The sequence below is a fragment of the Mauremys reevesii genome, linkage group 1, assembly GCF_016161935.1.
Source record: "Mauremys reevesii isolate NIE-2019 linkage group 1, ASM1616193v1, whole genome shotgun sequence".
Classification (NCBI taxonomy): Eukaryota; Metazoa; Chordata; order Testudines; family Geoemydidae; genus Mauremys; species Mauremys reevesii.
In genome coordinates, this window is record NC_052623.1 from 204432029 (window position 1) to 204458301 (window position 26273).

General features: G+C 43.7%; 2 protein-coding genes across 4 annotated transcripts in view; one reads left to right on the forward strand and one right to left on the reverse strand.

Annotated features, from left to right (window-relative positions):
- Positions 1–5393, forward strand: part of GTPBP8 (GTP binding protein 8 (putative)) — a 20147-nt gene extending 14754 nt beyond the window's left edge. The window contains exon 9 of the transcript XR_005584681.1: positions 5309–5393. The gene's annotated coding sequence lies outside the window, so the exon portion shown is untranslated. The remainder of the gene's footprint in view (positions 1–5308) is intronic.
- Positions 1–21718, reverse strand: part of LOC120371974 (kinetochore protein NDC80 homolog) — a 25537-nt gene extending 3819 nt beyond the window's left edge. Inside the window, exons 1-15 of one of the 3 annotated variants that reach the window (XM_039488536.1) lie at positions 21583–21718; positions 20408–20521; positions 19078–19149; positions 18365–18491; positions 17270–17442; positions 14381–14483; positions 11469–11558; positions 9877–9970; positions 8732–8838; positions 7745–7889; positions 6704–6909; positions 4940–5092; positions 2953–3042; positions 1641–1733; positions 1035–1165 (exon numbers count right to left, since the gene is read on the reverse strand). In XM_039488536.1, coding sequence (XP_039344470.1) covers positions 1035–1165; positions 1641–1733; positions 2953–3042; positions 4940–5092; positions 6704–6909; positions 7745–7889; positions 8732–8838; positions 9877–9970; positions 11469–11558; positions 14381–14483; positions 17270–17442; positions 18365–18491; positions 19078–19149; positions 20408–20511 — 1688 coding nt within the window. In that variant the 5' untranslated portion in view covers positions 20512–20521; positions 21583–21718. Of the gene's footprint in view, positions 1–1034; positions 1166–1640; positions 1734–2952; positions 3043–4939; positions 5093–6703; positions 6910–7744; positions 7890–8731; positions 8839–9876; positions 9971–11468; positions 11559–14380; positions 14484–17269; positions 17443–18364; positions 18492–19077; positions 19150–20407; positions 20522–21575 lie in introns of all 3 variants that reach the window. The other 2 variants (XM_039488526.1, XM_039488545.1) reach the window with 2 other exon arrangements.
- Positions 21719–26273: the final 4555 nt, after the last annotated feature.

Sequence of the window (26273 nt, forward strand, 5' to 3'; positions counted from 1 at the left end):
CTATATGTACAGGGCTAGATTTTGAACGTGCATGGTTTATGTAGCATGGCACAAGATAAAGCAGGGGACTGGGACTCAGATTTGAGTTCTATTCTTGGCTTTGCCACTGGCCTGCTGGGTGACTTTGGCCAAGCATTTTCTCTTCCAGTTTACCCATCTGTAAAATGGAGGTAATACAGACTTCCTTTGTAAAGCACTTTGAGATCTACTGATGAAAGGCTATAAAAGAGCTAGAAGGTAGAATATTAGGACTTTTATATGTTCAACAAGTGGGTCAAGTCTTGAGGGTTTTTCTGTAGAACTTGAAAACTCAAAACCTCTTGATAAATGGGACATGGGATAGGTGTCATTGGAATATGTAATAACTAACATTCACATGGCTGGATATTAGAGAATGTACGAACTGTAAAAGATACTGAAACCTTTAACTACAGTATTTCCTTTCTTACAGTCCAGTTACTATTGAAAGTTAACTTCTGAATTTCACAGTATATGGAAATGTGTCCAAACACATACAGGTGTTTCAGACTCACTATGGCAGATTCACAGTAGCAAGGCTGGTTAGAGATGAACTTTTCCCCTCAAATCAATTTGGTCAGTCAAAAAAACAAAACAAAACAAAACAGGGTTAATTTTCAAAAAGTGAAAAGCTTTTGGTTTCTTGACAGAGTCCATTTTTCCACTGAAAGTAGTAGGCACTTTTCTTATGTTTGTCTTTACTTGAATACTCAGTTTTCCATTGAAAAGGACAGAAAATTTTAACCAGGCCTTGCTATGCAGGCATTAATTAATACTCCATACTGCAAGGTTCTGGAAGGAGAGTGTGTTAGTGATATGGGAACCATAGTATATGTGCAAGACTAAGGGCTAGTTATGTACTCAGTCAAGGAAATGTTATACAAACTACAGAAATTCACCATCAACCCTCCAGGGTATGGTTTTCTCTCTACATTTCAATGCAGTAGACTTCTCAGGAAAAATCTGTACATCCCTACCCCCCACCCCTCCAAAAAATCTGGATGTGTTGCACTTACTTCTTCTGAATTTCATGTAGCTCATTCATAGCTTCCTTGAGGCCCTCATGGACTCCAGCCTCAATTAGGTTTTTATGTATCTCTAGAGCTTGCAGTTCAGCTGCACTTTTTTCCTCCTCTTCTTCAGCCACCTAAGGAAGGATAAACAAATTCTGCTCAGCAACATGTTCCTCAGACTAAGTTTACCTACCAATTATTAAAGTCCTAGAACTTGCTAGGAGAGTGGACCTCCTGCCAGCAGAGGAATACAGGCAAACCCAAAGAATTCCCCCCTATGAAAGGATCAAGCCAAGGCCTCACAGGACAAATTTCAACTAGTAACAAAAATTTCTCCCCTCCCCCCGATTATCAATATAACCAAAAAGCAACTGTTTAAAGAGGTAACAAGTAGCAGTGCAACTCACAAGCATGCTGGAAGTTAGGTAGAGGGACAGCAGTTTCTACTCATGAGATGCACCTAAAACAGCACCAGCTGACTGTCCAAAGCCATATAATGATTCATCAGGCTAAATTCAGCGTGACATAGGGTGTAAGTCAGCGCAGAATTTAGTCCTACTCATTCAAAGATCTCTCATTTATTTTCATTTTAGAAAAGTAAATGCCTACCTTGAGCTTCTGCTGGTGATGGTCATCCAGCTTTTGGGCTTCTTCTTTCAGCAGTTTTATGTTGCTTTTCTTCTCTGCCATCCTCACATTCAACTTAAAGAAAAAAAACCCATACACACCGCATGTACAGCTGCCTGGAAACACCTTGCAAAACCTCAGAGTTATATAGAACTTCAAAACAATAGACTAGCTATATGGGGCTGAAACAAAGGCCAAGGACCTTTACTCAAGTGCTCTCCTGGGTTAATTTCAGCAATGTTTGCTTCTTTAGAGACTATCTGGACACCAATGTACATTAAGTATCAGTGTCCGGGTCCCCGCTATCTAGCCCAAGCAGTATTGTCTGCTGGAACACTTCAGTGGCTAACAGGATCTTTTATGCTGCTGCCACCTTCTCCATGGACCCAACATAGGGACCAGCCAGTGTCTCAGCATTTAGCAGATTCCCATTTTTGTTGGATGGATTGTGGAATGATTACAGTACTGAATTCCATGTCCTAAATGTGCTTTGTTGCAGAGGGTCAGGGTAGAGGTATAATATTTCAGATTCAAGACCTGGTACAGTTTTCAATTCATTTGCATGAATTAAGCAATGAAGACTGCAGTGCTGAGGTGGTGAACTGCTGGTGCTGACTACAAATAACTGTTTGTGTTACTAACAATACAATATCTACCTTAGCACACATAGCACCTACAACTCAAGTTAATTCACTGGCTGCTTTTTTAGGAATAACCTGTATTTCCTTCTCAGGTCTGGAGCTCTGCTGAAACAAATCAGGGAGCAGCAGACTCACTGCCAACAAAGAATATATTTTGACTGTAAATTTCTCTCTATATTCATGGTTTAAGCCTATCACTTAAATTGGTTGTTTCACCATCTTACAACACAGGTCACCTTGTATAGCCTAGGCCTGATATTTCTGCTTGCTGAATTCGTTTACTCGTACATGTTCTTTAATAGGAGAAAATCCACATTTGCTTGACCAAGCTGAGATCTGTAACACTGACAGGGAACCTGGTAGCTGGGCTTGCAATCCATACCCTCTGCTAGATAGCTAAGTGGGGAGTTTGCTTTCCTCCAGAGATATTTACGTGCTTTCACTACACCAAACCATACGCGTTTGGATGATAATATTTTGTGGCAGGTGTATGCTGATTTCAGAGAAGTTACAGTATATGATCAGTAGGTTTCGCTAACCAGAAATGCCAGGAATAATACACAGCCCACTGACTCACTGCCTGAAAACCACCATTCTGAAAATATTTACTACCTAAACCCCATAAGCAAAGATGTATAAAGCTTTGAGCTCACCTTTTCTAAGGAATCCTCTAAAATGATTTTCTTGTTACTAGCTTTCCTTATTGCCTCTTCAGTCTCATGTATTATATGCACGAGCGGAACCTGTAATGCACATTGGAAAAAAAAAAAAAGGATACACACAGGCACAGATAAGAGAGCCATGTGGTACAGTTCTGAAATTTACAAGGAATCGCTGACTGAATTCTGCCCATTAATGGGTATTCAAAATCTCTCAGCATCTTTAAAACAGAGTTGTTTTTTAAATCAGCCTGCCAAAGAAATGTTTCCTCCCCACATCCCAAAACATGTATTCTCCCCATCCCCTACCCCCACAAAAAAAAGTTACGCCTGCCAGGTAAGACTCAGCCCTACATCAGTGGCAAGTCACTGTTCTAACATCACTGAAACTTTAAAACTAGTGCAGCACTCAACACCCACAGACAGTTCAGAGATGCATCTGTATAATGGACAGATTTTGCTGAGTGGTAAGGATTTTCCACCATGTTTCAAAGAGGAAGCACAGCTAGGTAGGGGAGAAGGAATAGAAGCAGTGCAGTTGGTTGGAAGTGGTTGCAGGAAAGGGGGAACAATACATGCTGCAGCAGACAAAGAAAAGAACAAGTGAGATGAAGATGGCTTTAGAATTCTCAGAGGGATGGCAGATTTTACCCAATCCTACACTCTTTTACTCCTGGGGGAATTCTGCACTACTCTGCACGTGCAGAATGTTTTTCCCCACTGCAGAAAATACATTCTGCCTGAGAAGTGCTGCAGTTCTCCCTTTTGCCCAATTCTGGTGCCACAAAATTTTTTTCCTGCCGGGGGGAAAAAATTCTGCATGCGTGCAGTGGTGCAGAATTCCCCCAAGACTAGAAATTCATCACTGAACCCTGCCTGCAGCACCAGGTTAGGACAGAAAGAGTGGGGCACATAGGGCTATTGGGGGGTGGGGTGTCACACTGGGGTTCAGAATGGCTAGTTGGGGGACAGACTGGGGCACAGACTCAGGGAAGCTAGTAAGGTGACAGCATTGAACCAGGGGCTGAAGGGAGTGGGGGTGCAAGGCCGGATGGGGAGGGAGGCTGAGACACATGGGGGTGCAGGGACAGCGGCAGCTGTGCCTGACTGAATGGGAGAAGTTTGGGGTCAGCTAGGGTCTGCATGGGGGAAGCTCCCCAATTCCCTAACAATCCCTCCCCCCTCCCAAAATTCATTTGAATTACATTACAGAAATGCATTACTCAAAGTTCTGTATTAATATGCCTAGTGAGGAATCTATTTGTCAAAAATAAAATTACCAGAATTTTTTGGGGGGGAGGGGAAAGGGGGTGTCTATATTGTTAGAAACATACTTGCTGATGGGTATTTTGAAATAAATTTAACTGAAACTGGCATGATTATATTGTGTTATTTTGACAAAAAATATGAGGGATCTTAAAATATGTGCAGAATTTTTAATTTTTTGGTCCAGACTTCACCCACCTGAGTAATTTTTGTTTGTAACACAACTATGTCTGTCCCTCCCCCTTTGATTCAAGAGATCTGGCTTGTTGATGTGCCCCCACCCAATTCTGTAGCAATGAGAGATTGGTGAAAATTTTTCTTTGCATACATGTTCAACTAAAAAACAAATCAACCTGAAAAGAAAACGTTTTGGAAATATCAATTAGAGTAGACATTCAAATATTGAGTTCAACCTGAACAAAGTATTTTTGGTTTTTCGTTTTGAGAAAAAAACAAAACACAAAGTTCAGCTTCAGTTCAAGACACCCAATTTTTTCCCAGATTTTTCTGTTTGGACACAAAACGGGAAATAAAAATTGATTATTTGCTCAGCTCTATTAGCAACATCCCACACAGGCTAGACTGTACTGCAGCTATAGTAGGGATGTTCAAGGACGATCTTCCTTGTGTTTTTCCGAACATTTTACCACAAACACATACACTGTTCGCAGGACTCAAATGTTCCAAACAAAAGCAGTTGTTAAAGCACACCTACGTTGATCTGCTTTCTGTATTTGGCGAGAAAATGGGGTCCATCCTCCGGGTTAAACTTAATCTCAAAATCATGGCCTCTGGAATTTTCCAAACCTGCTGGAATTAGCTTCAGCTTCCGAGCCAGTTTGTGATAATCATGCAGCTGTGCTTCAATCTGAGAAATATGTGGAGTTAGAGGGACGGTAGGAGAGAAAGACACTGAATAGAAAAGGCCAAAACATGGATCACTATTGTTGTCGCCTCTAAGAGGGTGCCACTGCCAGGTGGCTTCAGAGATGCATAGACATTTTGAGACCTCAGAAAAAAATCTTTAAAATATTAGTCAGCACTGGAACCTTTTGAGTGAGATGAACATTTCTTCTATTTACAGAGCAGCTTTTCAGCCATCAATCTCAAGGCACTTTACAAAGGAAGATCAGCATCATTCTCCCAGTTTCAAAGATGGGAAAACCAGGGCACAGAAAAGTGATGTGATTTGAAGCTTAATGGCCTGTACAGATAGACTTGAGTGGTTTTTAGCTGTCCCTTTCTGAGCAGCTGTATTCTCCTCTCTTGGATAAATGCCTGTTCCACCTATCCCTTGAATATTCAAGGAAGATTAGCTAGTCTGCATCCTTGGAAGCTGCCTGTAAGGAGGACAGATGGTATTGTGGCAAAAGCATGGGAATGGGAGTGCAGAGTTCTGGGCTCTGTTCTCTGCTCTGCCAGAGATTTCCCTGTGAACACAGGCAAGACACACTTCATGCCCCCGTGTCTCAAATTGCCTATCTGAGAAATTGGATTCGTGTAAAGAAATTTAAGCTCGTTGGCTGGAAAGAGTCTTACAAGTGATAAATTAAGAATACAGTCTAGTGACCTAGCCCTACAAATGCAAAGACTGTCAGAGGGAGTTATATGGCCCCCATCACCACAGTAGCTGAGCCTCACACTCAACTACTGTGCATTTATTCTCACAACACCCTGGGAACTGAAGCCATGTCTCCTGACTCAAGCTGGCACCCTAACCATAACTGGGCCATCCTTCCTCTCTTGCCTGTGGCGTTAGTCACTGACACAGCTTGGGAAACTATGAAGTACAAAGGCCTGCTTCTAAATGGGGCATCTCACTGTGGCAATGGTCATGCGAAAGAGGAGAAGACTGTTGAGTCTGTACGGTCCATGGGACAAGGCATCAGACTGGGACTCAGTCACTAAGCCAGCTGATGTAAATCAGCATAGCTGTATTGAAGTCAAAGAAGTTACACTAGTTTATGCCAGCTGAGGATCTGGCCCCTTAGTTCAACTCCTAGTTCTGCACTAAATTACTGTGTCTTGATCAGGTAATGGAATTCCTGCGTGCCTCAGTTTTGCCATCTGTAAAATGGGGATAACGATGTTCAAGCTCTTCAGACTATTTCAAGCTCCTGAGCTGTCTTTGCAACTACATCTGAATGCAATACACATGCTTATTGTGGCCTCTTGGGGCCTGGATACTCAATGATTCAAATGGGCATTGAATTAGGCCTTGGCTGCTGATGCACAAACCAGTACATGAACAAATTCCAGGCCTACTTGAAGCAAGAGCAAAAATTTGTGCTTGTTAATTGTAAATCATTTTTAAGCTGTTAGAGTCATTAATCTTGGCCTGGTTTAGTGTCATTAGAAAAATAATTCACAGCAACCTCTTAAATTCCCAACTTTTTCTCTCTTGTATTTTGACACTTAATATCAAAGCTGCAGAGTCGCCAGATTGAAACCATTGGCGGGAACTGGGACAGGCACTCACTGACTCTTTGCCTCTTGCATATTTTAGCTCCTCAGCCCACAGCTGCTGCCGCTCTGTCTCTAGCTCCTTGGTAAGCTTGTTGATAGTTTGTTGAAGCTCATCTTTCTCGTGGTTTATTCTCTCGATGTCTACAGCTGTGTACAGCTGATTATCAACAGTGTGCTGCAGCCGGGCATTTTCCTGCTTCATCAATTCAACTTCCAATTCTGTAATCAACAACAAAAAGAGGAGGTACAGATCTCTGGACATTTACTAAGGGTCACAGTGTCGCCACCCCTGCTTTTCCAGTATAAACATCTCATTCATCAGTCAGGTGTACTTCTAGCAGTAATACAGATGTGTTCTGCTTCCATGAATGGCACTCTCCATCTTTAAAGTGCTCTACAAACTTAAGCCTCACAGCACTTTTGTGAGGTAGGTTAAAGTGGGATCTCCTCAGGCTCTACATGCACATTTCAGGGGGCTATGTCCCTTCTCCCCCAGTGCTGCCGCTTTGTTCTAGGTCAGGGAGAGCAACTCAGATGTACTGTTTTTTAAAATGGAAGGATTTCAACTTAGGCAGGTTGTGATTTCACTATTCAGGGCTGAGGGATTTTCCTTTAATTTGAGGCAAGAAAGTTTTGGTGCGAGATCAGTCTCTGCTTCCTTCCCTCACTGAACTATGGGAAAAGGAGACCAACTGTAAGGAAGCTGGTCCAAGAGGGCAGAGTCTACCCCCAAACCTCATCATCTCCCACACTCGACAGCCGAACAACTTACATGTTTCTGCCTCAAAAGACAATTCTTCTCCCCTAGAAATCAAGGCGGTGGCTTTTAAAGTTGCATCCAGCACTTTCTGGTCCAGGAAGCACTTATCCCTGTATGTACTGCCCCACTCTCTTCCCAGAAAGTACAACAATATTACTAGCCAAGTAAAATCTGCTCTAGTACAAATCCATCCATGGAGCAAGTGTATGTCTGTTTCAGAACCTTCAATCTGCAGTACTAGCCAACAAAAGAAGTGATGATACATCATCATCAACTATGCAGCTTCCTTCTCACCTGATTCCTCACACGCCTCAGTGAGGCTATGTAATTTCTGATCCAGGACAGCTGAATGAGATTCCAGATTAGTCATGTAAGCCTGATATTTTTCAACATCAGCTTGAAGCGAAGCTTTCAGCTTCCTCAGCGTTTCTAGACGATCCTTTGAGGAGAAAGAAGAGTGTTAATAACTGGCATATAGAAGAATTGGTCCTACTTTACAGTGGTTACTGGAAACAACAGTAGCACAATGACAGATTTTCACCTGCACCCTTTCTTGAATCAGCTGTTACCAAGGCAGATAATTTTCCTCACAATCCTAAATGGTGGTGAACCCTGCAACTCTGTCAATCCCTGTACAATCCCTACCCCAAAAGCCTCTTCCCTCCTTTATCTTATTTGGGTCAAATTTTCAGTCTCAGACTACAAAATATCGTTATTTCCAGCCTGATAAATTAGCTCTTGGGAGTTTAGAATTTTAAACTCTATCATTAGAGCACCAGCTAAATTGAAACATTAAGAAATTAAAAGCTACAGGAGGAAATAAGTTCAGAGGTGAGGCTGTCATGCATCACAGGAGTCGAATAATGCATTGAGTCTCATGTACCAGATGCACTGCAGTAATAAGTCACAGCTCTGTAAGGACAGAGAGAAGCCTCAACTCAGATTTTTCTTGCATTAATTTCATATCTGGCTTTTTTTTTTTTAAACTACAGCCGGATTCTACTATGAGAGTGAGACACTGACTTGACTCTTCCACCAGCTGGGGCCAGGAGTTGAGAGCATCCCAGGTGATACCTAGAGCTCTGGAGACAGTTTCCTTTGTAGCACCTCAGCCCCCTTCCTATCCCTCAGGAAGCAGAATTTCAGGTGCCCCTGATTCTGCTGCCCCCGCCACTTGCTCAGTATGTACATGTTACTGGTGAGATTACAATACCTGGAACCCCAATAAGGGAAGACTCAGCTTTGATATAGTTGAAAGAAGTAGAAAGATGGTTTACTAACCGGCTCGCTTTCCCTCTCTCTCTCTAGCCTTGCAATCTCTTCATTCAACCTTTTGTTCTCTGCTTCTAAGGTCTTCACTTTGGAATGGTCTACTTTAAATATTTTGTCTGCAAGAAACCACACTGGGTTTGAATAACCCTAGAGCCTCGATAGTCATACCAGACAACAGTGCCACAATACTGTAGTGCAGCGGTTCTCAAGCTTCATTGCACCACCACCCGCTTCTGACACACACACAAAAAAAAAGTTACTACATGACCCCAGGCGGGAGGAGGCCGGAGCCCAATCCCTGCAGCCTCAGGCAGGGGGGAGAAGAGAGCCCAGATCCCTGCTACCCCAGACTCAAGTTCTCGGGCTTCAGCTTCAGCCCTGGGCCCCAGTGAATCTAACGCTGGTCCTGGCAATCCCACTAAAATGGGGTCATGACCCACTTTAGGGTCACAACCCAGTTTGAGCACCGCTGCCAGGCACTTTAGAAATGCTTACAGGCAGATGGTATGCAATAACAAGAGATGACACTACCAACAGGAGAAGCCCTGTCTTGGGAACGAAATAGTCCAGAGAGGAAAATGGAAGTCAGTTTCCACTATTCGATGTGATTTGCAAAGAGAAACCACACCAGAAAAGATTCACTCTTAAAAACGAGCGCCTTGCAACATTCTACGAGCAGGCAGACGAGCAGCTGCTAGTTCTAGGAGAGGGTGTGGAATCCTGACCCAATATCAAACCAGCTAGGACACAGACGCCAAAAGTGACCAGTGATTTTGAGTCCCCAACTTGAGAGGCTATAAAGGAGCTTGGTTAACAGAAAGTACTGAGCACCCACCCTTTGAAAGTCAGGCCCCTTTAAGGCACCTCCACTTGGGCAACCACAAATTAAGGCATCAAGTCACTTTGCACTTCTGAAAATCATGGCCATAGTGAAGACACTTAGACCCGCACTTTTAAACATCAGCATTTTCCTAAATAAGATATCTAAATATGAATGTGGGTGCTTAACTCTAGGCAGGCACCAGCATTTGAAAAATGCTCATGTTGGCCGTACTATGAACCCTGTAAGGAAGGCAGTAAGTGTGACAAGGCTCAGAATTCTACTAGCCTGCATGTGGTTTCTTGCAATAGCTAATTCAGATGGCCACATTTACTTAGTTTTGCCTGCAGTTCCGCATCCATCTCTTCAAAAGCATCTCCTCCATTCATGAAATGATCATAACTCTTCTCAGTGTATTCCATAAGTAGCTGAAAACAAACAAACAATGTCATTTTTAGAGCTTTTTAAAAACATATTAAGCAAGCTTGGCATACAAAGCCACGTGGCAAACCAACACCTTAGTTAAATATTATTAAAATGGACATACAAGGTCACAAGTTCTATTTTAAAGCTTGAATGTAATGACAACCCACACAAACCTTTTAAATCTAAGAAGGTGCTTTAGGGCAAATCCTCAGTTAGAAGATTGGGTTATTTTTGTTGCTTTTAAAAAGCAGCTTCCACTTCGGGATCTCTGTTTCCTGGCCTGGGTGTCCACTTGCTCATTGCAGGCTGTAACCTGGGTTTCTCTAGGCCTGACATCAGGCCCAGAGCTAACCAGAACTCCATGCGCAGCATGCCAGGTGCCAAGGTGGGAAACTGACACAGGTATGTGAAAATCCCCTTCTGGTCCCCACCAAAAAGAAATCAGACTGAGACCTCACAGACCAAGAAGCTGATTTTTATTTGAGGTGGGAAAGGTACTCCCAAATCCATAACTTGCCATGTGATTTACGGGTGAGCAGAGAGGAGCAGTTAAACAACCAGATGTCCTCTGGGCTGCAAGCTCTGAAAATAGCTGCTCCTATTTTTGAGAAGCCAAGCAACTGGCCACTGAGGTACAGGGAAAAAGCCTTTGACTTGCATGTGTGGTCCCAAAGTGGGACCCCTACCAGGAACTGGCCACTCCCCCTTGCCACATCAGCCCAGTGGCATAAGCAGTATGTTCTCTTCATCTACTCCCACTGCTTCTGTGGGAAGAGCAGAATGTGCTGACAGTGTTAGGAAAAAGAGGTGGCTTCAGGCAATGGTCCAAGCTATCAGCCACTTGGCAGGGAGGAATGGGTGAGGCGAATCAAAGGATGGCAGATCTATTCCTCTCCTTCACCACTATATTAGAAAGGTACAAATGATGATAAAGTACAAACATATCTGTCTAAAATGATTTGCCTTTTTAAGAGATAGCTCTTCTCATCCATACATCAATGTATTTTACAGGGGTAGATCAGTGTCACACTCATTTTACACAGGAGAAAAAGTTAAAATAAATTGCCCAGTCACATAGTAAGTTAGTAGCAGTCAAGAATTGAGTCCACTCTGACCACCACCCCTCCTCCCCATCCCATGCATTATCCACCAGATGAAATTGCCTCTCAAAGCATGCTAGAAAACAAGGCTGTCCCTTCTGTAATTAATCCCCTGGCCAGCTAAATCCCACTCCAGTTGTAAACCATAGGTATCTAACTCATTACAGAAAGCAGTGTGTTTTTTAATTATTATTAAAACAACAGTTCTTACATTTACATTCTGTCCAACTCTTTTGGAAGAGCACTGAGAACAATACACACTTGAGTATGAATGGAAAAAAGGCTGATTAAAATCCAAATTAAAAACCCCATACAAAATGGGAGCACATTTACTGCATTTGCTACTTTTCCTAACAGTGTAGTGAACATTGTCTGATGAACAATTAATATAGTATGATACCTTATTAACTACAATTTCATCTTCACCCTCTCCTGACCAGCACTGAGCATCGACAAGCACATCTGAGTTCTCTCTCATGACACTGTAGATCTAAAAAGGGACAGAGTGTAAATCTCCCAAATTAGAAGTGTACGGTGTTCACTGGAGATTCTTATTCGATATCACCCCTCACTAACCTCCATATCAGAGTCATATTTGTATTAAGAAAACAATGTAAGGAGGCAGAGCTAGCCCCATCGGGGTGGGCTGCACACTTTTAGAGCTCCCTGTTTCTTTGGTGTGGTGTGTATTTCTAAACAATAAGCTAAACCCCTGGTACTACAGCACAATGCTGAAAAAAGGAATCTTAGTGATTCTAGGCCAAAGTCTACTCCTGGGAGAATTCTGTGCTACTGTGCACATGCATAATTAATGAGCCATGCATATTTTTAATTTTTTTGTGCAGAAAAAAGCTTCAGCTGAAATGTTGCTTCAGTTCTGCCTTTTTCCCTCCACCAAAGGGTGCTGTGGCACCAGAAGAGCAGCAGCTCCCAGCCAGTAAGGGAAGAGAAAAAGCCTGCCTTCTTTGTAGCACCTGTCAGGCCAGGTCAGGAGGCAGGGACTATGGAGAGACAGACAGACAGCATGGAGTGCTGGGGGGAGCGGGGGTGTCAAACAGGGGCTCATAAGGACTAGTCAGGGAGGGAGGTGCAAGGCCACATGGTGATGCGAGAGGGAGTGAAGAGCTACATAGGAGCAGGGGGAGTGGCTGGGTGGGGGACACAGAGGGCCATGGGGACAGGGAGGAGGTTCAGGGACACATAGGGACAGGGGGAGTGGGTACAGCACGACATAGGGATGGGGGAGTCAGTGTCTGAGTGGGGGTGGAGGGACATGTGGACAGGGGGTGCAAGGACACATGGGGGTACAGGAACATATGGGGACAGGGGCAGATGTGCCTGACTGAATGGGAGAGCCAGGGGCTGCAGGGGGATGCTCCCTAACAACCCCTCCCCTCCCCACCCCACCCCAAAGAAACCACCCTGTTCCACACTTTTCCCACCCTCCAAGTTCACTCCCAGGCTTCTTCCCAGCAATTATTTCCCTCTCCCTCAGCTCTTCCATTACCCCTGACTCCCCCAAGCCTTTGCACCACTTCTGAGGTGCGTGAAATACAGTTCTGTATTGTAGTTTAAATGAATTCTTATTCAGTTCTGCATTAATATGCCTAGTAAGGAATCTATTTCTCAAAAAAACATTTCCTGAATCTTTTTTGCTGTCCTTATTGTTACACACATACTTGCTGACAGGTATTTTGAAATAAATGACCAAAAATAACTGAAAGTGGTGTGATTATATTGTTATTTATTTTAAAACAATGTGCACAGATTTTTTTTAATTTTTTGTTGCAGAATTCCCCCAGGAGTAAAAAAAGTCTCCTTCGGCAAAATTACATGGAAACGTTGCTCTATTAACACAGTAACTTGGTCCAGGTAAGCCCCTGACTTCACAGAATAGTGTTACATCTGTTGATGGAGCACTGGAATCTGTGTTAGTAGATGGTTGGCTGTGACACAGTGGCGGTAGGAACGATGGAAAGAATGGATGAAATACCCAGGATTAATGGGAGTGGTACAACATTCTGCTCAGAGCAGCCTGTTAAACTGTCAAGGGGGGAAGAGTTCTCTTCACTAAGTGTCAGTATATTTTGTCTGTGACTTTTACAGTGAAAAACAAGCCCCTGCACACCACCTAGGTAACTGCCACATATATCAGAATTAACATAACTGATGTGGTCAAAAAAGATTCATACTGCAGGGATCATAACCCATTCTCTTCAATCTGCTAATGGCAATACATTTCAAAGAGACAATTAAAGAATGGAATAGCAGATTCTGAGGAAACACTATGAAAATCATGGGAGGGTCTCAAAGAAAGGAAAGAGAAAACATATTTTGAGGATAAGCTTAAAGCACTGCAGCTTGATACAAAGTCAACAGGGCAGGTGTACCTAAAAAACACCAGGAAGTCCTATGAATAAGATAGCAATCACCACACTGCAAGACTTTGTACAAGAGATGGGTTACTGTCCGTCCCCCACCCCAGCTACATGTGCCCTGCTGGGTACCATCACATGTAAAGATTGCCAATAAAAAGGAATTTTCTAGAGGAAGACAGAAAGAAGTTGATTGACTAAGGCTAAGGTAAGAGGCAGTTACCATAGAAAAAGCCACTTTTCCTCCAACAGATGCAGAGACATTACCTCAGCTGCCTTGTCTGCTTATATCTGCAGTCAAAAAGCCAGACAGCTTCTGAATCTAAGATATTGCTGTAGGGCCCTAAGGCTGCATGAAGACGATTAAAAACTCCAGATCATTTCTATCAGAATCTAATGTAGACCTGTTTTCTCTTGTTTATTCTTTCCTCTTACACACACGTACTCACCCACCATGGGTATTGTTATTTGTAATAGTTACTACTTTTCATTTCTCTAGCATCTTCCCTTTGAGGATTTCAAACCACTTGAAAGAAGATAATGAACGTATACTGACAACACACCTGTGCAGTAGGGAAATATTATTGTTCCAGTTTTACAAAAGGGAAAACTGGGGCATAGGATTAGGTGCCAGATTTTTAAAGGCATTTAGGCACCTAAAGAGGCAGATAGGCACTTTTGAAAATCCCCCTAGATGCATATACATGTTAGATATGTAAAACACATCAATTTTGATGGAGTTAGGTGACCACCTTGCTTAGATGCTCTTTGAAAATCCCACTGTTAGGTGGCTCTCTCCATCTTCAGGCACCTAAATACTTTTGAAAGTCTGGCCTTAACTAGTCCAAAGTCAATGGCAGAGCCTGGAACAGAACCCATATGTCCCTGCTCAGCTCAGATCCACTGGATCACAGCTGACCTCCCTTTCTCACCATACCTTGATGCAGTCTATTAACCACACTAGTGCAGCAGCAACATGAGGCCAGACATGTGGCACACCCACGGTGTACATGGAGCTTTTGGGCAATGGGAAGGGATACCTACAAGGAAAGAAGAGTTAGAGCAGTTTCCAATTACCTGAGCATGATTATAATCAGATAATTAAAAGACATCTCCCTGCCAAATAGATCTGATTTATTGGACACACGCAGACTTCTGACTATTTTACTGATGAACGTTCACTATTTTTAACGCTACAGAACATGAACTGATCATATTCCTTTTATGTGCATCAACAAACTCTGTCAGCTAAGGTCAAATTGCAGTATCTTTGCCACTTGTAAAGAAGTTTAAAAAAAAAAAAGCACAACTCAGTTTTGGATACCAGGTGGAGTTTGTGGCACCGGCGATTAGAAAAATACCCTTGAGTTGCAAATAGAGTACTGTGACGCTCTGGCACCCCAATATTCACCACTGTCATGTAATTAGGATGTGTTTTGTACAAAGTATGCCTTTGAGATATTATTCTAAAAGTCTTGACCTGCTAGACAGTAATATTTCATTGGATCGTATCTGCTACCGTCATACATGAAGATATGAAATTTGGCTAGGTATGTGTTACTGAAACATGTTGTAAAGTTGAAAACACCCACAAACAGCCTTTCAGGTACAACAGTAAAAAGGCCAAACAATGTTAATGGCTTATTAAGGAAATGCACACAAGCACAAGGATTACCCCAGGAACTGTGTACAATAGAAACCTCAGAGAGAGCACTACACAATGGGAAATTGCTGTGACCTGGGTCACAGCAAAAGAGCTTTCCAGAAAGTGGGAGGAAGATAAACAAAGGCAGAAAATGATATCATGATGGTACCTCACTCTCCCTGCAACAACACACCTGGAAACACCCGAGGGGAAAGACTGAATTGTGGGAAATGATAGTCCCAGGCTAAAAGGACTTTTAGTCTGTGTATGAAAACCTGGGAAAGCCAAGGCAGCTTGCGCCTTAAGAATCTGCCAGCCTGTTTATCGCTCAGGGTGAGAATTTGTTAATTCATATCTTACTTATCTAGACCTGGTCTACACTGGAGGGGGTGGGAATCGACCCAAGACACGCAACTTCAGCAACAAGAATAGCGTAGCTAAAGTCTTCATATCTTAGGTCGACTTACCTCACAGCGCGGGGTCGACTGCCACTACTCCCCCGTCAACTCTGCTTCCACCTCTCACCGCAGTGGAGTACAGGAGTCGACAGCAGAGCAATTGGGGATTGCTTTATCGATCCCCGATAGCTTGATCACTACCTGCTGATCCATAGGTGTGTTAAGCTCTGCAGTTTTTGTTTATTTACTAAGGTAATCTGCTTTGATCTATTTGCTATCTCTTATAATCTATCTTTTGTATTTAATGAACTTGGTCTTTGTTTTATCTAAAGCCAGTGTGTGGAATTTATTACTTGGGGCAGAAAGTTGTTGCATCTCTCTCTCCACATTGAGAGAGGGGCGAATTGTCTGAGTTTATGCTGCACAGTTCCCTGTGCAGAGCAAGATGGTATAATTTTGGGTTTACACTCCAGAGGGGGGTGCGTGCCTTCCCAACTGGGAGTGCCTTAGCTGAGCCTTCCCGTGCAGAGCTGATTTCAGCGTGTGTGTGAAGCTGCAGCTGGGTGTGCCCCTATCTGTGTATGTTGGTGAAAGAGCAAGCTTGGAGAGTTTGGCAATTTATAGCACCACAGTGTGATAGGGAGCCCAGGCTGGCGGGTTAGGCAGGCACAAGGGTACCCCAGTTCCACGTGGCACCCATGTGGGGGGGAAGGGAAGAGGGGGAAACCCATCACAAGTACAACCTATCTAGAATCACTGAGAAACGACAAAACTCGCTGTGTCATTTAACAGGGATTTCACCAATTCTGGAAGAAATCCACAGTGGGATTAGTCAGGCATAGGTGCATTGAAAAGAGAAACTCAAGTAGTTTAGATGCAAGGCACTGATTGTGTGAAAAAGCAAATCTACTGCTCAAAATATTTCCCTGCAATATCAGAAACCCAAACATCACAGCATTACTCTAGTGCATGGGAACCAGAACATAAAATAGACCCATCTAGTTTCATGGTCTATGATAAAGCAAGGGCAAAAAGTAGAATAGAAGTGCTGAAAGTAAGTTATTTCGGCTTTCATAGTTTTGGCATTACTAGTAATAAAGATATGCTTTAGTCCAACAAATTATTGAGCTCAATACAAGAGTAGCTGGGTGAAATTCTATCACCTGTATTACCCTGGAGGTTGGACTAGATGATCTAATGGTCATTTCTGGCCTTAAAAACTATGAATCTGTAACTCTGAAGTCATACAGAGAAACGAATGTTTTAAGCTATGATATTTAGCCTGAAGATGCCCTTGTACAAACTTCAAGCATTTTCCAGTGTCTCTTGAACACGGCAGCCTAGCAGTAGCTAGAACCTACACCGGCAAATGGAGCCAATTCAAATGCTTAAAGGGGGAGGAAAACGTTGAGGTTGAAACACTAGAGGACAGCAGGATACCCCTAAGGGAACAAAGTTAAAAACAACCAGAGGCTGAGCGGAGTCAGACAATCATGGAGCCTGAGAGCTGCAGTGACCTGGTGGCAATGCCTTCACTGAAAGGAACTGGCATTGTGTATACCAACAGGGCACCTGGGTCCCATTGCAGGGCCTGACACGAGAACCACTGCCTTGTTTAGACACCAGAGCCTGAATTCGACAGTGGGGACCTTCAGAAAAAGATAAAGTTATTAATTTTATGTTGTTCTCAGAATTTTTTTTATCCAGATCTTTATCTTGACTCTGTCTCTTTGAACATAAGGGTGCCCACTTTATACAATCTCTGATCAGCTCTGGTACATACCCAAGTTCTTTAAAGACTTTGGGGATCTCCTCTTCAATTTTAGAATCAGGAAGTTCATAAGAAGGGCACAAAAAAGCATATATAAAAGCAAAAATCCTGAAAAAGTCCTTAGTACATGGAGTTTGGAGAGATTTCACAGAGACATTCTGGGCATAGCCGTTCTCCACAAGAAACTAAGAAAGGCAACAGACACAAAGATTAATACAGACCCCTAATCAGATATTGACCAAGGTGAGGTCAATGTCAGCATTTATCTTGAGGAACATTAAATTTTCATTGCTTCTAATAGAAGTCACTATAAGTACACTGATCAATACATTCTGAATGGGTATTTTCAATTTAAAACAAAGAACTCTCCCTCGTTACAGCCACACATTTCTGGAAGAATCCAACATTCAGAGGGGGAGATAGAGAGGCTCAGAAAAAAAAATATTCATGTCTGATGAGCCACTGAATAAACTGAGATTTGTATATGCTCTCTGTTAAGTCTACAATAGTGATAATTGTAGCATTGTTGTCCTCAGAAGGTAAACAACTTATTGAAAAAGTGACTGATTGAACAGATGTTCTTTGTGCCAGCACTTCTGATGGCTCAACAGTATCTGCAATATCTAATTTTCAGTTAAAAACAAACACTAAATCATATGGCATTATTCTTGCCCTTCTAGATGTTAATCTTCCAAATGTGACCCAATCCCATGCTGCTTTACTAAACTGCAGGAGAGAGAGATGCAAACTGGCCCTATTCATCTCTACACAGTGTTAATTCTCAGGTCTAATTATGGCAATTTTAATATCAACTGCACATTTTAGCAGAAACACTCAGCTAATTTGGGATTGCAGGCATAACCTGATTAGAGCACCACCACTTTCCTCTCCAATCTGAAACCTGCTTATCACATGGTTTCTCCACCCAATCACAAGCTATCCCAGTTTTATCTTCTGTGTATCACATGTACAATCCTAATTCTGTAACAGAACCAACTAATCTATTGCCAAAGATGACAGCATCCCATGTTTGCAGTTAGAATACATCATCGTTATGAGAAGATGCAGCAGACATTGATGGCACAGTGGGTAGGAACCCAAGTATACCTCACAGAGCTGTCGGATGCACTGCTGGATGTAAGTCTTATCATGAAGTGGCCTGGGATCCTTTAACTTTTCTGTGCCAGTAAAAAATCCCCATGGAGTATTTCGTGACGCTCCAGAACCACTTGTCCTGAAACCAAACAGAGGTTTAAACCACTTTGGATCACATGCTGTGTGCTTTTAGCATTTACAAAACACCAGAATCACACTGGATAGGATATCCAAAGTGTACAAGAACTATAAAATTCTCATGCTTCAAAGCATAAACCAATCATCCAATGAAGGCAGTTAAGAGGGGGAAAAAATCGCCCCACAGGCAGGTTATTCCACAACTGTCCATTACAGGGATTCATACATATTCCTCTGAAGCATCTCAGACCTGCTACAGTGATCTCATACAGGATAGCAATCTTCCTATGCACTTACATGATTCTCATTAACATACCATTTGTGCACAATTCCTAGGTGCCTACTCTGTAATCTAATGAATGAAAAAAATCAAGCAGGAAAAAAAGCCTTTGAGGGGAAAAAACAAACAAACAAATCTTTTAGGTCTTCTTTATACATCAAAACAGGCCCCCTTCCCCAAAAAAGGGACCCACATGTATTTCCCTCCTGCCCCCTTTGCAAGCCACTTTTAAAGCCTAGAGTTTTAATTATTCACCATTTTATACAGAAAATATTGACAGACAAGTCAGGAGGCATTGTAATAGTACCTTTTCACAGAGAAGCTGGTTTTTCCTTCAGAGCCACCAGTGTACTTAGATATGCTCAGCTTCAATCGTTCTCTATAGAAAAGTAACAAAAAGTTACACTGTAATTTAAAGAGTTTAGGACTATAATAAATGTTTAAGGGGAGGACTGAATTCATGCTGTGTCTAAGTCCATAATGGCTATAGATGGGTAAGAAAGAGTGGGTGTCCCCTGCCTCTGTTCGTCAGGGGGATGGGATGATGAGAGAGAGAGATCACTTGATCATTGCCTGTTAGGTTCACTCCCTCAGGGGCACCTGGCATTGGCCACTGTCGGTAGACAGATACTGGGCTAGATGGACCTTTGGTCTGACCCGGTACGGCCTTTCTTATGTTCTTATGAGTTATTATGCTGCTAGTGGTTTCACAAGTATTGTTACATGACCCAAGATTATTAGGAATCTATTTTAATTACATTTCTGGATTTTTTTTTTTTATTGCTTACACAGTGCTGTCAAAAGCACAACTTCCACACAAAGTGAGAAAACTGACTTCACTGGGGAAGTGGTGGCCTTTTACATAGCAACAATGGAAAAAAAACACTGAAAAAAAAAGTGTGACATAACTCCTCCCACCTCCCAAATAGGCAAGTAGATTGATTAGATTGCAGGTGTCATAATAGTTATTTTAATTGACAATTTACTAAATTTCAAGACATTGTCCCTTTAAAGGGCTTAACACATCTTTCATATTGAAAATTCTAATGTGGAGTTGATAGTAAAATTAGTTTACAATGCATTATTTTTAAATGGCCAGCGTTCTGTTAAGTCAAGTCAGTGTGGTGTTCTTGTTTCCATGAACCTGCCTACACGAGTGAAATTTACAGGAGGTACTACCAGTGCCACCTATCTGAAATGATGTTAGCCTTAGGCCAGGTCTACACCATAAATTTACATCAATATCACTAGGTGAGTGGTTCTCAAACTTTTGTACTGGTGACCCCTTTCACATAGCAAGCCTCTGAGTGCAACCCCCCTCCCCTTATAAATTAAAAACACATTTTTATATATTTAACACCATTATAAATGCTGGAGGCAAAGCCGTGTTTGGGGTGGAGGCTGACAGCACATGACCCCCCAGGTAATAACCTTGCCAACCCCCTGAGAGTCCCAACCCCCAGTTTGAGAACTCCTGCACTAGGACACTCAAAGGTGTGGTTAGATGCGAACTAGACATCCAGGTGCCATTTATCATAACCATGAATCTCTTCACACCAAGGCCACAACAAATAACCACAACCCTCCTCCTCTCAGTTACATCAGCGTAAGTGTGCTTAGATATCAGCAGCACATACATTGCTTGAGGTGTATATAGACCAGCTCTACTTGTGTCCTGAACTCTAATGGGCAGCAGGGAGGCCCGGCTATTGCTACCACTGGAAGATGAGCCCCGTTTCATCTTGTTTAAGCTGCAAGACAAAGGACTGTTAGCCAAAAAATGCACAAAAGGAAAACGGGAAATACGGATCTTAAAGGTGACACAGAACAGCTATTGGAGAACCCAGCCAGAGCCTGAAGCCAGGCCAGAAACAGGAATGTGGGAGGGAGCAGCTCAGGGGGGACTAAACAAGTCCCCCATATTAATGGGTCTCAGACAGACTCTTTTCTCAGTTTGGCTCATGAGAGTTCCCTGACTGGGCCCAGTTTTGCTTTAATTTGTTTAAATATTTTGTGGAGTCCCTGACACAGAAACATGGCCCATCACATCCACCACTCCGATGGCCCTGTCCTCTAATAAAGGCAGAATTCATGTGTAAAGGTCTAACGGGGCTGCAGGCAACCATCCCTAAAACCAGATCACCCCACAGTCCCATGTCGCGTGGCAGGGGAAAAAAATGCCTCTGGTTCCCTCTACTCCTCAGCTGGTGCCTGCTCCCCTTCTCCTGCCACGCAGCTCCCAGCAAAGCGCACAGGTCACAGCATTCCTTCCCTGGAGACACACACCCCTGAGTAATGGCGCCAGTGCAGGGGCAGCTCTAGAGATTTCGCCGCCCCAAGCAGGAGCCGGAGGGACCAGTCCACTGGCGCTGCGGGACCAGCAGCCCCTCAGCAGGCACGCCTGCGGGAGGTCCACCGGAGCCGCCTGCTGCCCTCCTGGCACCAGCAGAGCACCCCCCGCGGCATGCCGACCCAAGCACGCACTTGGCGCGCTGGGGCCTGGAGCCGCCCCTGCGCCAGTGACAATAAAGGGCCCAGCCCCAACAGGGCAGGAGTCCCGCGGTAGCCCCCCAGCCCAGGATGGGAAGGAGCTGGTGTGCCCTGCAAGCGCCTCAGTGCAAACAAGGGGCCACGTCAAGAGCTGGGTCCCCATGTCCCCCTCTCCCGTTAAAGAGCAGAAGGAAAGCTCTGGGGTATCTAGTCCGAGCCCCAGCTGCAGGGCTGCCCCGTAGGGGGGTGTGGGTGTGGGGGTGTGTGAGAGAGAGAGAGAGAGACTGGGGGGGCTGTGTCCAGCCGGGTATTCACCCCACACCCTGGGCACTGAACGGGCCCCAGGTTCCTTCCCCGCCCGCCTCAGGCAGGAGCAGCAGCGAGGCGCGGACACACCAGAGCGCGAGGCGGGTCCAGCCCGAACGGGGAGCGCGAGCGTGGAAGGGGCGGGACATATGAAGCAGCGGGGCGGGGCGGGGCGGGGCCTGGCTCCGTACAACAAGATGGCACCGCCCTGCGAGCCTTTCACCGCCCCGCCCCGCCCCGCCCCTGGGCCGGGCCGCGCTGGCTTGTGCCGAGGAGCTGCTGAACCAGCTCCACCCCCTGTGCCCGCCGCGCCCGGGCTGCGGGAGAGTCACCGGCTCCCTCCGCCCTCGCTGCTGTGTCTGGCGGGGACCCGGGGAGACCGTCTGCAGCAGCGCCGGGAGCGTGTCTCTGTCTGGGACCCGCCCGGGGCCTTTCCCTGGCGCTTCGCTTGTACTGGCCGCTGCCGCCGCTGCCCCCCAGCTCGTACCCCCCCCCCACACACACAATGGGACCAGTCGCTGGCATAGCGGGTCGCCCCCATTGCCCGGCCGGGGGAGGGCTCCTGAGCAGGGAGCTGGAACAATGTGTATAGCGGGGGTAGGGTGACCAGACAGCAAGCTGAAAAATCAGGACTGGGGGGGGGGGGTAATAGCCTATATAAGACAAAAAGACCCCAAAATCAGGACTGTCCCTATAAAATTGAGACATCTGGTCACCCTATTGGGGGGGGGAGGGTGTTGAGAGATATTGAATCAAACTGTAACCCCTGTGTATGATGGGAACCATTTCAAGTCTGGGAGTGTATGGTACCCCTAGTTCCAACACCTCTGCTACTGAAGGTTTATGGTCCTGTTTCAGCTTGTGCCATAGTCCAAGCTCCCTCCCAGGCTGACTTGTGAGTAGAGAATGAGAGACAAGGTGGCTGAGGTAAATCCGTATTGCCAACTCCAAACATTCAAAAATCATGGGTCAGGCTCACAAAAATCCTGAGATTATGTAAAAATACTAGATTTGGTGTTCTTTTGATTTGTCTTCTGCTTTTTGAGCCTTTCACATGCAGTGGGGTTGCATTTTGAAGCTTTCTCCATAGCCAAAAGGGCTAGAAACTTTTTTTCCCTTTAAGAATGAAAGCTGAAATCATCACAAATCCACTTGACTCCAGGAGCTGGGGCTTTAAGGAAAACAATCCTTCTGATGAGAGTCGTGATACAATTATGAGTTGGCAACACTGGTTCTTGGACCAGCTTCTCTTGGTGAAGGAGACAAGCTTTCGAGTTTCACAGAGCTCTTCTTCAGGTCTTAAATACAAATAGTTCACATGCTCAAATGGAATTCATAATTAGACAGACATATTCCCCACACTGTAACACTGGGGTGGCTTGGGGCTCTGTGGGTGTGGGGTGGCTTGGGAGACCCTTGTGGGGAGGTTGAGATGGGCGGGGGTAAGGTGCTCGGGCTGTGTGACCCCCTGGGCCTGTCTGCTCTGTTGCTGTGTCTGATTTGCCTCTCTGCTGTCTGCCTCACCCTAGTTTGAAGAGGACACTGAGGAAGCTGGAGGAGGCCCGGATGGTGTCTGTCTATGTCTGGGTCAGTAAGGACCCCCACCCTAGGCTCTCTGAGAGCTGCATTTGTGGCATACCAGGGCATCCTTCACTCCTCTGGGGATTATAGTCTGTTAAATGAGGATGTAGCTGTAAATTGAAATAAACCAGTCAAGGTGACAGGCCCCAGGATCTGTGTGGGAGTCTTGTTATATAACTTGTAATACAGCTTGGTGTAACTGAAGGGGTCAACAGGCTGTACTGCTGCCTAATTAAAGATTCACAATTTAGATTGTGTAGTCCCAGCAGCCACAGCATACTACCGGGAATAGGATCCCTCAACATGTTCACTTTGGAGACAGGCACCTAACGTTAAGTCCAGTGACTGATCCAGGAGGATGCTGAAAATCATTTTCAGCTGAAAAATGAGACCCTTTGAACCTTTTCAGAAAGCAATTTAACTACAAATCACTTTCATCACCGTTATAGAAACTGGTAGAATCATAGAATATCAGGATTGGAAGGGACCTCCAGAGGTCATCTAGTCCAACCCCCTGCTCAAAGCAGGACCAATTCCCACTAAATCATCCCAGCCAGGGCTTTGTCAAGCCTCAGCTTAAAAACCTCTAAGGAAGGAGATTCCACCACCTCTCTAGGTAACCCATTCCAATGCTTCACCACCCTCCTAGTGAAATTTTTTTCCCTAATATCCAACCTAAACTTCCCCCACTGCAACTTGAGACCATTACTCCTTGCCCTGTCATCTGGTGCCACTGAGAACAGTCTGGATCCATCCTCTTTGGAACCTCCTTTCAGGTAGTTGAAAGCAGCTATCAAATCCCCCCTCATTCTTCTCTTCTGCAGACTAAAGAATCCCAGTTCCCTCAACCTCTCCTCATAGTCATGTGCTCTAGCCCCCTAATCATTTTTGTTGCCCTCTGCTGGACTCTTTCCACATCCTTCTTGTAGTGTGGGGCCCAAAACTAGACACTACTCCAGATGAGGCCTCACCAATGTTGAATAGAATGGAATGATTACATCCGTTGATCTGCTGTTCTGGTAGTACTACATGTATTTATTTCAAATGGTTATTGCTAATATGGTTTCTGTTGATGACCCATTATTATTAGGGATGTAAAAGGTTAACGGTTAAGCATTAGGCTTAGGGTTAACCAACATTAACCATTAATCCTGGCTGCGCTAGGCTGGCCAGCCAGAGGGACCCTGGCTGGCCAGAGCTACCTCTGTTAACTAGTTAAACCATATAATTCTAATTGTTTAACTGATTAGCTTTTTAAACTGATATTTACTTCCCTAATTGTTATCTGCCTATATAGTCCCATCCACATGGCATCTGCATGCCATTCTTACCACAATTCTATCATATTTGGCTCGCACAGACTTCTACACTTGAATTTGTTTGAAAAATTTGGTGCATGTGCTAAGTCTGCTGCATAGCTGGAACAGGGGATCTCTTTCACTCATACCATGTTTTCTGTTTCCCCAGTAAGATGTATGATGTATGGGTTTGGAGAGTAACAGAATCCCTACACAGAGTCAATGGCTATTCTTGAAGACCTGGTGATAGAGTTCATCACAGAGATAGTAGGTTCTATTAAGAAATCTGCTTAATTTGTTTCTAGACTGTAATGACTAGAGAGAATGGTTAGGAAAAATCTTTCTAAAAAAGATCGTTATCAGTGGAAGGAAATGGGTTCATTTTCTAAAGACTCTAAAAGTAGGCTTCTTTTCATTTTTCCCTAAAAAGACCTAAATTAAAAAAAAACATACAGAAGTTTAAACCATTAATAAAGGCCTTGGGATAGTCCAGTAACTGGCTGATTAAACATCTGATTTGCATCCCAGCAGTCACTAATCCTTCATCCTTCCAAGGTTGAAAATTTCCTACATTCAGCAGTGTGTATAGCATTTTTAAATGATACTTTTAAAGGGAAAAAAATGTCATCAGCATGGAAGCATGTCCTCTGGAACTATGTCCAAAGCATCAAGAGGCATATGAATATTTAGCGCATCTGGCATGTAAATATCTTGCGACACCAGCTACAACAGTGCCATTTGAATGCCTGTTCTCACTTTGAAGAGACATTGCAATTAAGAAGTTGGCAGCATTATCTCCTGTAAATGTAAACAAACTTTTTTCTTTTAGCAATTGGTTGAAAAAGAAGTAGGACTGAGTGGACATGTAGGCTCTAAAGTTTTACATTGTTTTGTTTTTGAACGCAGTTGTGTAAAAAAAACCCTACATTTGTAAGTTGCACTTTCATGATCAAGAGATTGCACTACAGTATTTGTATGAGGTGAATTGAAAAATACTATTTATTTCATCATTTTTACAATGCAAATATTTGTAATAAAAATATAAAGTGAGCACTGTACACTTTGTATTCTGTCTTGTAATTGAAATCAATATATTTGAAAATGTAGAAAACCTCCAAAAATATTTAATAAATTTCAGTTGGTATTCTGTTGTTTAACAGTGTGATTAATTGTCATTCTTTTTTTTTACTTAATCGCATGAGATAACTGCAGTTAATCAACAGCCCTAATAAAAATGGGTTTTAGCTGCCTTTGCACTTAAGGTTTGTAATAATTTAAAAATAAGAGGCAAAGATAATTATTATAGTGTGTGTAATATATATATAAAATACTCTCTCCCCTTGTTAATTTACTGGCTGTCAACCCCATTGTGGGTGTAGGGATTTCTGTTTCTTTTATTCAGGAGGTTTTATTATGCACTATTGGGAGTTAGTGCACAGCCATGTCATCATTATAAAGGTTCAACTAGCCAATCAGAACATGGTTTTGGACCACCAGTGTTCCCAGCCAGACTCCCAATAATAAGGATAAGGCTGATCCTACAGTTTATCCATTTCAAATCAAGGAAGGAGAAACAAGCTAGAGGTAGGCCTGTACTGAGTTTTTGGTACTACACAGATGTACCTGCACTAGTGTAAGCTTCTAGTACAAATGCACTGCCCCAGTGCAAAATGTGATTTGCACCAGCAGGCTTTCTTAGGTTTCAAATTAAAAACTCCAGTACAGATAAAGGTCATAGTAAAGGCTGTGAGTCTTTCACAGATTCCATGACTTTCTGGGACCTACGTGAATTCTGCAGCTGCAGCGGCTGATACTGCTGACCCCAGGG